The sequence below is a fragment of the Silene latifolia genome, chromosome 1 (genome assembly GCF_048544455.1).
Source record: "Silene latifolia isolate original U9 population chromosome 1, ASM4854445v1, whole genome shotgun sequence".
Taxonomy (NCBI): Eukaryota; Viridiplantae; Streptophyta; class Magnoliopsida; order Caryophyllales; family Caryophyllaceae; genus Silene; species Silene latifolia.
The window spans coordinates 128,665,841-128,681,623 of record NC_133526.1 but is presented as its reverse complement, the minus strand read 5'-3'; the positions used below and the strand labels follow the sequence as shown (position 1 = coordinate 128,681,623).

Sequence of the window (15,783 nt, the reverse complement as noted above, 5' to 3'; positions counted from 1 at the left end):
CCGGCTATTGTGAATCAATTGGACCTCATGTTCATGGAATCTTATCTAAACATTCAAGGAAGAGACGGGTATCATCTCAATGCACCTCTAGTTTTGCTAGAGAAGTGGGCAAAATTTCGAAATGGAGATGATGATGGGAAGAAGCATATAGTGAATGGTGGACTCATAACAAGACTTGCAAAGCACTTTAATCCTAGGTTCAATGAGAACAATGAGTACACTCCACTCTCGGGAGGAATGAGAATTAATGAAGACCTCCTTGTTGTCCAACACCATTGGATAACCCTTGAGGGGGTTGAAAAAAGGATCAAATGGTTGACGAAAGGAAGTGATCCTATCTACCTTCCGATGGCCGACCTACCTCGAATTTCCCCAAGGAGAGGACGCTTGTCCCCAATACCCTCCTACCTCATTCAAAGTCAAGAAAGACAAGCTCCACCCCCACAAGCTCCTCCACCACAACAACAAGAACAACAAACCCAAGGTGAAAAGATAAAGGTGCCTCCCTACCCCTTTCCGTACCAACCTTACAACCATCCGAATCCCTTCATCCTCCCCCGTGACGACTTTGTCACGGGAATCTTGCAAGACTTGCACTACCGTCAATATGAAACCAAGGTGGACAACTATTATGCTCTTTACCCCCAATACCACGACATGGTTCAAAAGGGACGGATAAGTGAAGAAGGAGCTTTTCCTTCATGGGCTCAAATGGAGTTGCTCTTTCCCAACTCGGAGAAGGCCAATGAAGGGGCAAACGGTCGCAAAGGGGAAGAAAGTGGCGACTCTTGTGGAGGTGATACGGTGAAGCTTGAGAGTGAAGAAGAAGATGAATTCATGGATCCAAGTTTAAGTGATGCTTCTAGGGATATTTGGGATACCGATATTGAAGGAGATGATGCCGATATCTAGGAGATTACTTCATCACTAGGTGGAGCGGGCAAGAGGCACCCACCTTAGTTCAAGTGAAGTTTTCTCAACTCTCCTCTTTATCTTTATTTTTCATGAAAAGAACTTTGTATCTTATTTCTTTGTATTTTATTTAACTTTGACTTTTTGTTGGTTTAGTCCTAGCAACATCAAAGGACTCACACCTCGGTTCCATTGAGGTGTTCTTTATTGTTCCCATTTTTAAAAAATCCAAAATGACAATCTAGGTTCATGCATAGCATAGTGTGTGCATGAACTATACCCATGCTTTGACATTAGCAATAGTGTCTTATTTGGTTTGGGGAAGTTAATGCATACACAACGGGAGGTAATCTAAATTATCCTCTCCGTCATAACAAAAACCATGCATCATGTAGTATAGCTTAGTGTAGAATTGCATTTAGTATAGAAATCATGCATCATCTTTGCATAATTTCCATCATTTTGGCCATTGAGGACAATGCCCATATTAGTGTGGGGATGGGAATTCTAACACTTAACTTTTATTCAAAAACCCATAAAAATTGAAAAATTTCAAAAATCATAAAAATTAAAAAAATTGAAAAACCAAAAACAAGTTCATTTCCTTTGTATATATTGTCTTGTATATATTGTGTTTGTTTTATCCTTGTTCACTTTGATTGACTACGCCACATCCGAGACACGAGGATATTGAAGACCGCATGGTATGATCTTTCCAATCTCCTTTTTCCTCTTTATGTTAATGACTATGTGGCTTTATTTTGATTGATGCGGTACAACAATGTGAACTTAGGACTTGCATTTAGTTTATATGTCATTTTAGTTGGTAGAATCATATGCATTAGGATGTTTATATGTTAGTTGCATCATGGCATGTAGTTTACATGTTAGAAAAATTTTGCGAAACCGTCTACTTGGGAAGCTTGACAAGTGTATATAGGCCCTAGTAGATGCTTTTTATTCTTAAGACTTTGCTTGTTAGAATACTTGTAAAACACCCTAGGATGTGTCATGCTAGTATCCTTTGACCCATGGTTTAAGGCCGAGTCAAGAGTACCTTGTGGTGTGATAACTCCTTGGCTACCGTTTATTCCAAGGTGACCCTTGAAACCATGCATACTTCTATCATTCATCCATGTTCTACCATACATTTTTGTCATCAAAGGGAATGGGCACAAAAAAAGAAATCAATTTGAGTTCAATGAAATGAAAAAAGAAAGAAAGTTTGCAAAAATGCATCAAATGAAAAGAGGAGCAAAAATAGACTCCTAAAGCTTCAAATACAAGGCACCCTCGTTACTAATTGGGGTGACTTTGAAAATGTTCAAAAAGAAATGCAAAAAGTTGTCAAGTATTGAAATGCCAAAAATAAAAAAGAAAGGGCAAGAAAGTGTTCTCAAATGTCAAATGCCAATGAAATTGGGGGGAAAAACAAAAACAAAGCAAACTCCCAAAGTGAAACTCAAATATCTATTGATCCCTTTATCCATCGTATCCATTTTTGTGCATGGTAGAGAGGGGACGACCCTTCTTCTTGTCTAGGCAAGAGGGGGAATTCCGCGATCCTCCAGTGTTTCTAACACCATAGGGAATCTACTCTTGACAAAAGCATTTAACGATTGAGGACAAAAGTACTCTAGCTTGACACATTTTGGAGGTGATTTATTGGTATCCTTCTAGGCTTAGTAGTTTGAACAAATTGCATCTATGAAGGATTGTGTACCCTTGAATTGCTTCCCTTGTAGATAATTTCCGCCACTTAGATGAGGAAAGTGGCTATTCTTTTTGTAGATGCATCCATTATGTGATTTTTGTGTGCTTAATGTTTGGATGTGTCGCCATTTTGGCAAGACCCACCTTGCCTTGCAAGAAGGCATCCTACCTCATGGTTGTCTTGTTGTGAGTTGAAGGGGCGGAGTGAGACCCGCTAATTGTCTCATATCGGCTATTATTATTAGGTTAGTTTAGTATTGGTCCTAGTCTTTGTCACCTCTTTACTCGGGACGAGCAAAGGTTCGGTTTGGGGATATTTGATGCGACCATAATTGGCGCATATTTAGCCCCCGAATTACCATTGTTTCCATGCTTTTTAGTGCCTATTTGGGTCATTTCTTATCTTTAGTTCTTTGTTTTGCATATTCTTTGAGATTTTGATCCCTTGGTAGGAAAGGAGTAAGAATCTTGCATTTTCATGGCAAAACAAGGCTAAATTGATCATATTCAATGACCAAGCATCAAGGAGAGACAAGACTAGAAGGCCTTTGTACATATCATAGTAGAAGAGCAATGTTGAGAAAAGGATCCTTGAGTCCCCAAGGAAATCCCCAAGGAATTCATGAAGAAAAGGGAAGAAAAGAAGAAGAAAAGATGCTGCCAGACAATCCGAACGGATTGAACACAATCCGTCCGTCCGCCCAAGCCCAATCCGAGCGTCCCTCAAAGGAATCCGCTCGGATTCGCCCTCGCCAATCCGAGCGTCTTGCCCAAGGATCCGCTCGGATTCCTCAGCTCCCATCCGCACGTCCCGACTCTCATCCGCACGGATTTCAGCACAGCACGTTTTCGTTCTTCAAGCTACGATTAGAGAAGCCCTTCTCTCGGAGAATACCGGAGTCTCCTTGCTCAACTTAAAAAGTGTAATTACTAGTTTAGCCCTTAGTTAACCCCAATGCATCCTCCCTAATTTTCACTATAAATACCCCATTAGTCTAATTAGAGGAGCATGTTCTTCTTATCAATAATTAGTGTAGTTAATATCAATCAAAACTCTCTTCAATATTGTAATCAAGTATTAATCAAGTTTTAATCCAAGTTTTAGTTCCTTAATCTCTCTCTTGTTCTTCCTCTATTTTGGGTAATTAGAAGATTATTGGGTTTTATTGGGAGATTGACAACCTTCCATCAATCATCAAGTTCTTCAATTATTCTTTGCATTTATTTTGGAATCATTAGTAGGTATAATCTCTTAATCCCTTTTTAATTATTGCTAATTACTTTTATTTATTCATCATGTTTCATTATGTTAGTATGATTGACAACCTTTCTAGCATGATCAATATGATAATGAGTGAGTAGTCTCTTAGCTAGGGTTTAATGGGTGATTAGGGGAAACCAACATGGGGAATGATTCATGCTTAAATCAATATGCTTTCATAATCTTATTTGCTTGCTTGTTTTGATCTTAATATATGCACATGTTATATTTGATGAAATGCTAAGCCTATGAATCCTTGCATTTACTATCATCTCCTATCTTTTCAATGAGACTTGTAAGACATAACCAACTCGAGTCTTGTTAGACCATGCATGTGTTGAGTAGGAAAGATTAAGTCGACTTGTAGGTGTTGTACAATCTAATCGATTCGGCTCCGGGACCCAAACTTTCCTAGGATTGTAAGATATAACCCAACTCAATCCATCACAACAATAATTGCTTGCTTATAATTTGAGAACATGTTTGTATGATCATATCCCATGATTCCCCTATGAACCCATGACACCCTAGTGCCTTTAATCAATTGTTTACACCCCTTATTTTATTCATCTTGCTAGTTTATTTTCATTGTTATTTTAGTTTAGTAACCTTCTACATCAAACCAATTTGTGACACCCCTAGACACTACTAGTTACAATAGATTTCTCATTTCAATACCCGTCCCTTGGGATCCGACCTTTACTTGCCTCTTTACTAATTGTAGAGTTGTTTGTGAAGTATAAATTGTGTTTTGTATCGACCATTGACCAACGACCACATATGCTTAATTGTGAACACCAAATGGCTCCGATCAGTCACATTTCTACCGTAGATCCCCTAATCCCAACATGAAAGAAGTTTAGCTACTCATATTGCTATTAATATCATCTAACCTAACAACAGATAAATAACCAGCATTCAACATATGAAAACGATAATTAAATTGCATAAAAGTAGATTAGGGCTGAAAGTAAATGAAACAAAACAAGTAATTAAAGCAATCGAAATGGAGATTATTATTAAGAAAGGAGAAAGAGATTACAATCGTGCGAATCCAGCGTAACGAACAATCGAATTCGAGCGAAATAATCCGAGAAATAAAGTTACAGTAGAGAAGGAAAAGCAACGTAATCTGTTTACTGTGAAAACTAGAATGATAGATAAAAGATAATTAATGACCTAGTTAACGCAAGTTTAAATAGAAAACAAACTAAGTCCAACAACTAAAACACACTCACGGGCTAATTAAAGCCCACGCCAGGCTAAATCACTCGATCGAGTAGAATAAATCCACTCGATCGACCAAAACTCAGGATAATCTACTCGATCGAGTAGAATAGTTACTCGATCGAGTAACTCTCTTTCAGCACTTCTGGATCGAGTAAATAATTACTCGATCGATCAACTGAGACCATAAAAACCACTCGATCAAGTGGTAAAACTACTCGATTGAGTCTTCTTCCTTCAAATCAGCCCAATCTCGTCTCCGACTGCCTCGTAAACCGTGCTTTCACACATTCCAATGCAGTATCTCACTCTAGAAAATCCCGTCTCCTCAAAATGCATGCAAAAAGGACGAAAAGTGGTGGGATTCCACTACTTTTGCGTTCATTTCTACAAAACGGACAAAACGAACCAAAGTAGCCAATTCGGGGCATAATACTATATAAACAGTACAAAAATGCATTGAAATACGTGCTGAAATAGGCTAAAAAGACTATACAATATGCACGTATCAGGCATCAAAATTCATCAACAGAGATATATTAAGGAGTTAATTAGAAAGTTCGGAATAGAAAATTCCCATGCTATGTCTACTCCAATGGTCGCAGACAAGAAATTGACTTTAGTTGAAGACGGTAAGTCTGTTGATGAAACAACTTACCGAGGAATGATTGGGTTATTGCTATATTTAACTGCAAGTAGACCGGATATCATGTTTAATGTATGCGTTTGTGCGAGATATCAATCATCTCCCAAAGAATCGCATATGACGGCCGTAAAAAGAATCCTACGATATCTTATTGGGACGTCCAAACTATATCTATGGTATCCTATGGAATGCCATTTCGATCTTGTCGGATATTCAGATGCCGATTACGCAGGATGCTCCTTAGACAGGGAAAGTACGTCAGGTGTTGCCACATTTGTTGGACCCCGCATTATTACTTGGGGTTCAAAGAAGCAGAATTCAGTTGCCCTTTCAACAGCAGAAGCCGAATATATTACAACATGACTGATGCGAACCAAGCTAATGTCTCGGAGTTAGTTGATGGGCTGGACGAGTTGGTTATGAACACTCAAGAGGAGGGTCTGATGTTGGTCCGTAAGTTTCAGCCTTTAAGCTACAATTTTCCTTCTCTTGTTAATTTGCTAAGTGTGGAATTTAAGAGCTGATGGGGATGGCACACAATCCAAGGAGGACGGACCAATTCACGTTTTTAGTGTTACATTTCAGATTATGTTTTACAATAAAATGTTAGTCTAATTTATGGTTGTCTAAGTTCATTGTATTAGGAGTTTAATGATTGTAATTAAGTGAAGAGTAAATGATAAACTCTTCACTTTGCTAGGCTTGCATGGCTCAATGGGGCTATATAATGCCTTCATTTGCTTGAATAAAATCATCTAAGAAATTTCAGAAAAACTTGTGTTTACAAAATCGTTTCTTGCTTAGAAACAAAACTGGTTTTGATTAGGACGCGATTCTAATTAAAATTCTCGAGTTGTTGATCAATAGGTCTTGGTCTCACTCACTTTGATCAAGTAATAGGTCTTACTTGTTCAAAACACTATCCCTTATATACAAAATCCAGAACTGGTCGTACCTAGTACGTTCGGTTCGCCAAAAACAGTCCGTTAATTTTTATCTTTTGTTCTTTAAATTGATCAGTTTCAGGTCTGCGCGTACCTAGTACGAACAGTCCTCAGCACTGTCCAAAACGTCCTTAATTCCGCTGCTCAATTCTTATCATTTGTGGTATCAGAGCTTCGGCTCTTGATCCTTATTTATCGATGGATTTTGATAATCCTAACTTTTTGCAGCAACTTCGTGAGGCCTTGAAAAACGTGCAAGAAAGGGATGATAGGTGGCAACCAAGGCGTTTTGAAAGGGTGGCTGAACCATTCAAGGTGAACGAACTACCTGAGTTCGTTGGAGGGGCTGATCCCGATGCCTATTTGGAGTGGGAACGGAAGATAGATCGTATGTTTGATTTCAAGGAATTGGATGATGAGAAAAGATGCAAATATGCAATTCTGAAGTTAAGCAAGGGAGCATCTCTTTGGTTTGAAGGATTGAAGGCCAAGAGGGTGCGCGCGGGGAAAGAAAAGATTGATTCTTGGGAGTCTCTGAAACGTAAACTTCGTAAAAGGTATGTGCCAACGACCCATAGGTTAGCTACATATCGTAAGATTGCTGATTTGAGACAAGGAAGATTAAGTGTTAGTGAATATATTGATGAATTTGAAAACTTATGTTTGATGGGTGAATTAGAGGAAGTAGAAGAACAGAAAATGTCGAGATTTTTGCGTGGATTGAATTATAATATTGCTAGTTCCATTGAGTTATACCCATATTCTGATTTTGATACTCTTTGTGGTCTTTGTTTGAAAGTGGAGTCACAAGGGAAGTCTAAATATGGGGGAGGGTCGAGTTCAGATTCGGGAAAGAACAAATCATGGACCAAAACTGAAACAAACCCCAAAACCGAAACACCTAGTAGCTCATTTGTGAGTCCTAGCAAAGCCACGGCATCTTCAAATGCTACCCCTAGGACCACGGCCAAAGAAACTAATCTGTCCAAAGTTCGTTGTTTCAAATGTCAAGGTTTCAGTCATTACCAAAGTACGTGTCCAAACAAAAGAGTCGTGACCTTGAGAGAGGCGGTAGAATGTAGGGACGAGTTGTTGGCCGAGGAAGAACAGTTGGGTGAACTGTTTAATTTCAATGAAGGTGAGGAAGAGGACGAGTTAGTAGAGGACTATGAGGCACCAATTTACGACACTAATCTGGTTTTGCGAACCTTGCAAGTAAAGACTTTACCTACTGATTCGGAACAAAGAAATCAATTATTTCATACCAAGTGTCGGGTAAATGATAAGTGGTGTAGTCTAATTATCGATGGGGGTAGTTGTACCAACGCGGCCTCCACTGAAATGGTGTCAAAATTGGGTCTTGTGACTACTAAACATCCACACCCATATGCATTACATTGGCTAGATGATGGTAGTAGCGTTAAGGTGACAAAACAGGCCCGGGTTGGTTTGGTTATGGGTTCCTATGTCGATGAGGTGTTGTGTGACGTTATTCCCATGGATGCTTGTCATATTTTGTTGGGTCGACCATGGCAATATGACCGGGATGTATTGCATAGAGGGAGGAGTAATGAGTATGAGTTGAAGGACAAGGGGAAACGAATTGTGCTTAAACCAATGTCGCCACAAGCTGTCCGTGCTTTGGGTTCAAAACCGAAAGCAAAAGCCCATGCTGCTATGTTGATTGGAGAGCGGGATGTGGAGCATGCCATTGATGATGGAGAACAAGTTTATTTGCTTGTTGCTAAAGAAAATTCGAGTGCTAATGTTGTTTTGCAGGAACATAACCCAATTGACGAGTTGCTTGAAGAGTTTGGGGATGTGTTTCCCGATGAATTACCCATTTGGATTGCCTCCTCTTCGAGGCATTGAACATCAAATTGATCTTATTCCGGGCTCAACCCTTCCAAATAAGGCTGCTTATCGATGTAATCCGGAAGAAACAAAAGAACTCCAAAGGCAAATTGATGAATTAATGGAGAGGGGCTATGTGCGTGAGAGTATGAGTCCGTGTGCTGTTCCGGTGTTGCTCGTACCAAAGAAGGTGGTTCATGGCGTATGTGTGTTGATAGCCGGGCTGTAAACAACATAACCATCAAATATCGCTTCCCAATACCGAGACTTGATGATATGCTTGACGAGCTTCATGGTTCGGTTATCTTCAAAAATCGACCTTAGAAGTGGTTACCATCAGATTCGGATGCGTGAGGGTGATGAATGGAAGACGGCTTTTAAAACGAAGCATGGATTGTATGAATGGACCGTCATGCCATTCGGTCTTACCAATGCTCCAAGTACCTTCATGAGATTGATGAATGAGGTACTTAAATCCTTTTTGGGCCGATTTGTTGTAGTTTATCTTGACGATATTTTGGTGTATAGCAGGAGTATTGATGAGCATTTTGAACATTTGAGGCAAGTGTTTGAAACCTTGCGAAATCAGAAACTTTATGGGAAGCGATAGAAGTGCTCTTTTCTTGTGGAGAGCGTGGTGTTCTTGGGATACGTGGTGTCCAAGGATGGTGTCTCGGTTGATCAATCAAAAATCGAAGCAATCCGATCATGGCCGGAGCCTAAAACAGTTAGTGAGGTACGATCTTTCCATGGGCTTGCTTCTTTTTATCGACGGTTCATTCGTAATTTTAGCACCATAACCAGCCCTATTACGGAGTGTTTGAAGAAGGGCGGGTTTGAACGGGGTGTGGCTGCTAAACAAGCTTTTGAATTGATTAAGGAACGGTTGTGTACCGCTCCTATCTTGGCGTTACCTGATTTTTCTCAACCATTCGAAGTTGAGTGCGATGCTAGTGGCGTAGGTATAGGTGCTGTTTTGATTCAAGGGAAAAGACCTATAGCCTATTTTTCAGAGAAGTTGGGTGGAACTCGATTGAATTATTGCACTTATGATAAAGAATTTTATGCTATTGTCCGGGCTCTTGATCATTGGAGTCACTATCTCCGTCCTAACCATTTTATATTGCATTCCGATCATGAATCTTTGAAGTATATTAATGGGCCGCAGAAGTTGAATCATAGGCATGCAAAATGGGTTGAATTCTTACAATCATTTCACTTTTCATCCAAATACAAAGATGGGAAGAGTAATGTTGTAGCCGATGCTTTATCTCGTCGATATACTTTGCTGTCCACGCTTGATGTTCGCCTCTTGGGATTTGAAACTTTGAAAGATTACTATGTTGAAGATGGAGATTTTGGTGCAATATATCTTGAGTGCAAATCAGGAGCTAAGGGAGAGTATTTGATCCAAGACGGTTTTCTTTTTAAAGGAAATCGACTTTGTGTTCCTAAGCATCCTATTCGGGAACTACTTGTAAGGGAGGCTCACGGTGGAGGATTGGCTGGCCATTTCGGAGTGGCAAAAACCGTGGAGATTTTGCAAGAACATTTCTTATGGCCACGATTGCAAAAAGATGTTCATAATGTCGTGGGTAAGTGTGTTACTTGTCAAGTATCGAAGAGCAAGTTCAAACCGGGCGAGTATACTCCTTTGCCAATTCCGGTCAGGCCGTGGGATGATGTTTCAATGGATTTCATTGTTGCTTTGCCATGCACTCAACGTGGTAAGGATGCTATCATGGTGGTGGTTGATCGTTTTTCCAAGATAGCTCATTTTGTTGCTTGCCATAAAACCGATGATGCTTCTAATGTGGCTGATTTATACTATCGAGAAATTGTGAGGTTGCATGGCATTCCAAAGACTGTTGTGTCGGATCGGCATTCTAAATTCTTGAGCTACTTTTGGAATACATTATGGAGGAAAGTGGGTACAAAGTTGCTGTTTAGTACCTCTCACCATCCTCAAACGGATGGGCAAACCGAGGTCACCAATCGTACTTTGGGAACTTTGTTGTGTGGGCTTGTAAGCAAGACACAAAAGAATTGGGATCTCAAGCTTTCTCATGCCGAATTTGCTTATAACAGGTCGCCTACTCATGCTACGGGTCATTCACCGTTTGAAATTGTATACGGTATTAATCCTTATCTTCCTTTGGATTTAATTCCGTTGCCTAAAGATGAGTTGGTGCATAAGGATGCCGAGTCCAAGTTGAAAGCAATGTTGAGACTCCATGAGCAAGTACGTGCAAGAATTGAAGCCGTGAATGCAGCCTATAAACGCAAGTCAAGCAAGAGTAAGAAGCCAAGGGTGTTTGAGGTTGGAGACTTGGTTTGGGTGCACTTGAGAAAGGAGCGTTTTCCTAGCAAACGAAAGAATAAACTCATGCCTAGAGCGGAAGGTCCTTACAAGATTGTGGGTCGAGTGAACAACAATGCTTACAAGGTTGAACTTCCCGGTGATTATGGTGTTCACGCCACTTTTAATGTTGGTGATCTCTCTCCTTATTTGGATGATGATGGCCTAGCTGAATTGAGGTCAATTCCTTTTCAAGGGGGAGGGGATGATGCGAACCAAGCTAAGGACCAAGCTAATGTCTCGGAGTTAGTTGATGGGCTGGACGAGTTGGTTATGAACACTCAAGAGGAGGGTCTGATGTTGGTCCGTAAGTTTCAGCCTTTAAGCTACAATTTTCCTTCTCTTGTTAATTTGCTAAGTGTAGAATTTAAGAGCTGATGGGGATGGCACGCAATCCAAGGAGGACGGACCAATTCACGTTTTTAGTGTTACATTTCAGATTATGTTTTACAATAAAATGTTAGTCTAATTTATGGTTGTCTAAGTTCATTGTATTAGGAGTTTAATGATTGTAATTAAGTGAAGAGTAAATGATAAACTCTTCACTTTGCTAGGCTTGCACGGCACAATGGGGCTATATAATGCCTTCATTTGCTTGAATAAAATCATCTAAGAAATTTCAGAAAAACTTGTGTTTACAAAATCGTTTCTTGCTTAGAAACAAAACTGGTTTTGATTAGGACGCGATTCTAATTAAAATTCTCGAGTTGTTGATCAATAGGTCTTGGTCTCACTCACTTTGATCAAGTAATAGGTCTTACTTGTTCAAAACACTATCCCTTATATACAAAATCCAGAACTGGTCGTACCTAGTACGTTCGGTTCGCCAAAAACAGTCCGTTAATTTTTATCTTTTGTTCTTTAAATTGATCAGTTTCAGGTCTGCGCGTACCTAGTACGAACAGTCCTCAGCACTGTCCAAAACGTCCTTAATTCCGCTGCTCAATTCGTATCAATGACTGGTATGTACTCAATTATTATGGCTTAAGCAACAGTTATGTGATTATGGTGTTAACGTAGGTTGTATTCCTATTTTATGCGATAACACGAGTGCTATTATAATTTCCAAAAATCCCGCGGAGTACTCGCGTACTAAGCACATTGAAATTAGACATCATTTTATACGTGACCATGTTGAAAAAGGGAATATAAAACTCGAATTTTTTAGTACTGAAAAACAATGGGCAGACATTTTGACAAAGCCTTTAGGTAGAGGACGTTTTGAGACTTTACGGTTGAAAATTGGTTTAATTGGTGGCACCTAAGCTTCTATAAATGTTTAATCTCTCAATGATTGATTAGAATAAGATAAGATTGTATGACTGTGTCCGTATATTCCGTTGCATGAATATTTTTGGTTTATAGAAATTTATTTATCGTATATATTCTGTCTGTATTTAAGTCATTATGGTCCGTCCATACAAACTTATTCTCTTAACAAATTAAGATACACCAAATCTTTTATTCAACAATTTCTATCCAAAATCTTTTTCATATTCTTTTTGTGCCAAATTTCATCCAAATGTTTTTTTATACGACATATTTGCCATAAACATCCATCTCTTGTTTTCCAAATCTTAACATAAATCTTTTACCAAATTAGTTTTCAGTCAATATCACCACTTGCTTTTTGCTTTTAACTTTACCAAACTTATACTCCATCTCCATCATCATCATTCCTCTCTCAACCATATCCCATCCATATGCAAACACTCTTTCCTCAACCCGAAACCAACACCAACCACGACCATGCCATCAACCACAACCACCATCATCCCATCAACTCGTTTCCTCTACCTTCACTCCAACAACCCAACATCCATCATCACCTTCCTCTTTGTTTAATGGCCGCGATGAGTCGGTCTCCGAGGGAAAAAGGCGCCGGTTAAATAAGGGGAAGAATAAGGTTGTAGCAGAAGATATTGAGGAAGATAGCGAACCCGAGGTTGTTGTTCGGGATGGAATTTCAAGAACTCTGTTTCGAGAGCCTTCGAAGAGTGCTACAAAAGCTTGTTTACACCGTGTTCGAATGACCAAGAACGAAAGCAGCTTGGTTTCTCGTGTCTTACAATACTCTATTCATAGCGGAAGGTACTACCCCAAATCTTGGTTGTTTAATATTCCATCATTAAAATTCTTTGTGGATTTTCTTGATTTCAAAGGGTGGAATGATGTTAGTCAGTTCTCGGGTCCTACATACCCAATTGAAGTTGTTCAGTTCTTTGCTACAGTAAAAGCTAAAGGGGGAGTGTTGCATGCGGTTGTTAATGGTGTCGACATCACCGTTACCATTACCGATTTTTGCTCTGCCGTCAAGGTTCCTCATGATGGAACCGAGGTCAACCCGAGTCAAGAATGGTCTAATGTGGGTGATGATCAACATCTGCTCATTAAGAGGTATTTTGATGAGCTTGCTTCCGAAAATAGCAACATCTTGGTTCGTCCTCTCTCCCCCAAACTCAAGTTCTTTTTGAACTTTTTATGGAACACAATATTTCCGAGAAGGGGAGGACGTGAGAAGGTGTCTAGCTACGAAGCTATTATCTTGTATTTATGGTTAGAAGGTCGGAAAGTGAGTTTGGCTAGTCTTGTATTTAATCGGATTGTTCAAATCAGCATTACCGTAACTAAGGAGAAGTATTGTACTACTCTTGATCTTCCTTACGGTATGTGGATTTCGAGGTTATTGGAAATTAAGCAGGTTGTGAGTCGGGAAAGCTATGGTGTGAGTGCTAAGGATGGTATGTTTGACCGTGTTATGAAGTTGATGGGGCTTGGTTTTGATGGACCCGAGTTGGTATTTTTTAAGGGTAATGATAAGGGTGTCAATGAGGTTGGGATGACGGCTATGGAAGTGAAGTTGGATGCGTTTATGGGGTATATTATGGCTAAGTTAGAAGAGCAAACCACGGCTTTGGCTACGGTTGTGTCTAATGTTGGGCAGCCGGGGTCCTCTGTTGGAGGTGTGAATGATGCTCGGGTTTGTGCTTGGATGGAGGACATCAACACATGGCTTGAGGGTTTAGAATGGGGCTTAGTGACCATCCGTGATGAAGTCTTTAGCCATGGTGATCGTCTCACTTTTCTCGCAAGTCAAGGGGTGCTTTGGTGAAAGACGAGAAGGTTATTAAGGCGGATCAAGCAATGACTTTGGCGGCAACAAAGGCTTTGTCTTTGAAGGTTCTCAACTTTGAGACAAGCCTCACCGCTCAAGCTAATCATGTTCGGAGTTGTTTTGATCGTCTTGATTAGTTAGAATTCCGTACTCGTCCCGACTATGTCAATCCTCACCACATCCGCCACCCTTAATCCTATCATGCCCCTCCCTTGTTTTCGTCCTTCCTTGTTTCGCTTGTTTTCTTTTGTTTTCTTTGGTGTCTTTCGCCTTCATCAACATATTTGTTATTCGGCCCATTTTGGCATCAAACTCGTTGTTCAGCCCGATAACTCTTAACATGTTATTTTCATTCGGCCCAGTTAGCTGTAGAACATGTTCTTTTGGTTTGTATGCTACAATAATTTCGTAAGTACTTACGGTTATTTACGGTTTATTTGTTTTTATTAATCGTCTTTATCTCTTGCTTCGTCGTATATTATTCTAGTCAGTTTATATTTGTTTTTATCTTTTCGATGATGTCAAGAGGGGGAAAGAACGACCATGGTAAGCATTTGCCTACGCTTGTTCCTTGTCAGAATCAATTGTCTCTTAAGGTATTTAAAGTTTTGGTCCTGTATATAATTGTTGGTCTTGCATTAATCTTTATCTATAAAGATGACGGTATTATATTGAGGGGGAACTATATACTTAGTCACAATTTTAGGAGACTTGCCATCATAAAAAAAGGGGTATTATATTGAGTGCTTTATATTCTATATACTCGTTGCGCGTAATTCTTTTTTTTTTTTTTTTTTTTTTGGGTGTAATGTGAGTATATTATATATCATAACAAATCAATTAAATACAAGAGGTTCAGGGATCGAATCCCAGTACAAGCAAATCAAGTCACTCCCATAGTTTGCAACCAAACAAGAACTGCCTGGTCATCAATAACCCTACATTTCTGCTTAACTATCCTCCTAACATCCTCCTCAATTCGTGCTGCAACTTTTTCAGGTCTCAAAATCCATTCACTGACCCTAGCATTGTTTCTTTGATACCATATAGAGTAATTAAAAGCATTGAACATAGCAACTTTCACCTTCCACTGAATGCTGTTCCTAGCAGCTGTTATCAAGTCATTCACCGTGGGGAAGCAGCCTCCATACCATTGCACTAAATAGGACTGAACTTTTGAAGAATACACACAAGCTGTAAAAATATGCTCCACTGTTTCAGGCTGCAACTGACAGAGGATACACAGATCATCTGCACAGCAGCCAAATCGTGCTAGCTTACTCTTCACATTCATGCCTTCCTGCATTCTAAGCCAAGTAGTCATAGAATGTTTAGGAATATTCCAATTGTTCCACACAAGTGCAAACCAGTCAAGCTGAATATGAGCAGGAGAGAGCCATTCATATCCACTCTTGATAGAGTACCCTTTAGGACTCACAGTCCATATGCTATCAACATACCCATTCTTGAGTTTTTCCTTTACTTTGCTTGCGCGTAATTGTTTGTTTACTCTTTTAGATTGGGATTACGAATTGCAAGCATTGAAGAATTGTGATGGAAGTATACAAGAACATATCATGTGATCAAGCCCTCAATCAAGGATCAAGATATTACAAGCTATTAAAGAATTACTCAAGCATTCATAAGAAGATGAAGCTCATTTAAAGATTAATCAAGCTTGAAAAATGAAGAAGCCTACATTCGAAGATCTCCTAAGAAAATTAGAATAGTGTAGGTGGTTATCTCGTAATG

At 39.6% G+C, this 15,783-nt stretch overlaps 1 protein-coding gene across 1 annotated transcript; it reads left to right on the top strand.

Annotated features, from left to right (window-relative positions):
* Positions 1-6,118: 6,118 nt before the first annotated feature.
* LOC141655601 (uncharacterized) lies at positions 6,119-11,294 on the top strand. The gene is made up of 4 exons (XM_074462672.1): positions 6,119-6,204; positions 6,874-8,431; positions 8,514-8,782; positions 9,350-11,294. Exons 1-4 carry the CDS (start codon positions 6,119-6,121, stop codon positions 11,292-11,294), a joined length of 3,858 nt encoding a protein of 1,285 aa, XP_074318773.1.
* Positions 11,295-15,783: the final 4,489 nt, after the last annotated feature.

Coding starts and splice junctions, on each gene's coding strand:
- LOC141655601 (XM_074462672.1), top strand. CDS start 6,119: ATGACTGATGCGAACCAAGCTAATGTCTCGGAGTTAGTTGATGGGCTG. Junction 6,205..6,873: donor ACTCAAGAGGAGGGTCTGAT/GTTGGTCCGTAA, acceptor TTGTGGTATCAG/AGCTTCGGCTCTTGATCCTT. Junction 8,783..9,349: donor TGTGTGTTGATAGCCGGGCT/GTAAACAACATA, acceptor TCGTAATTTTAG/CACCATAACCAGCCCTATTA.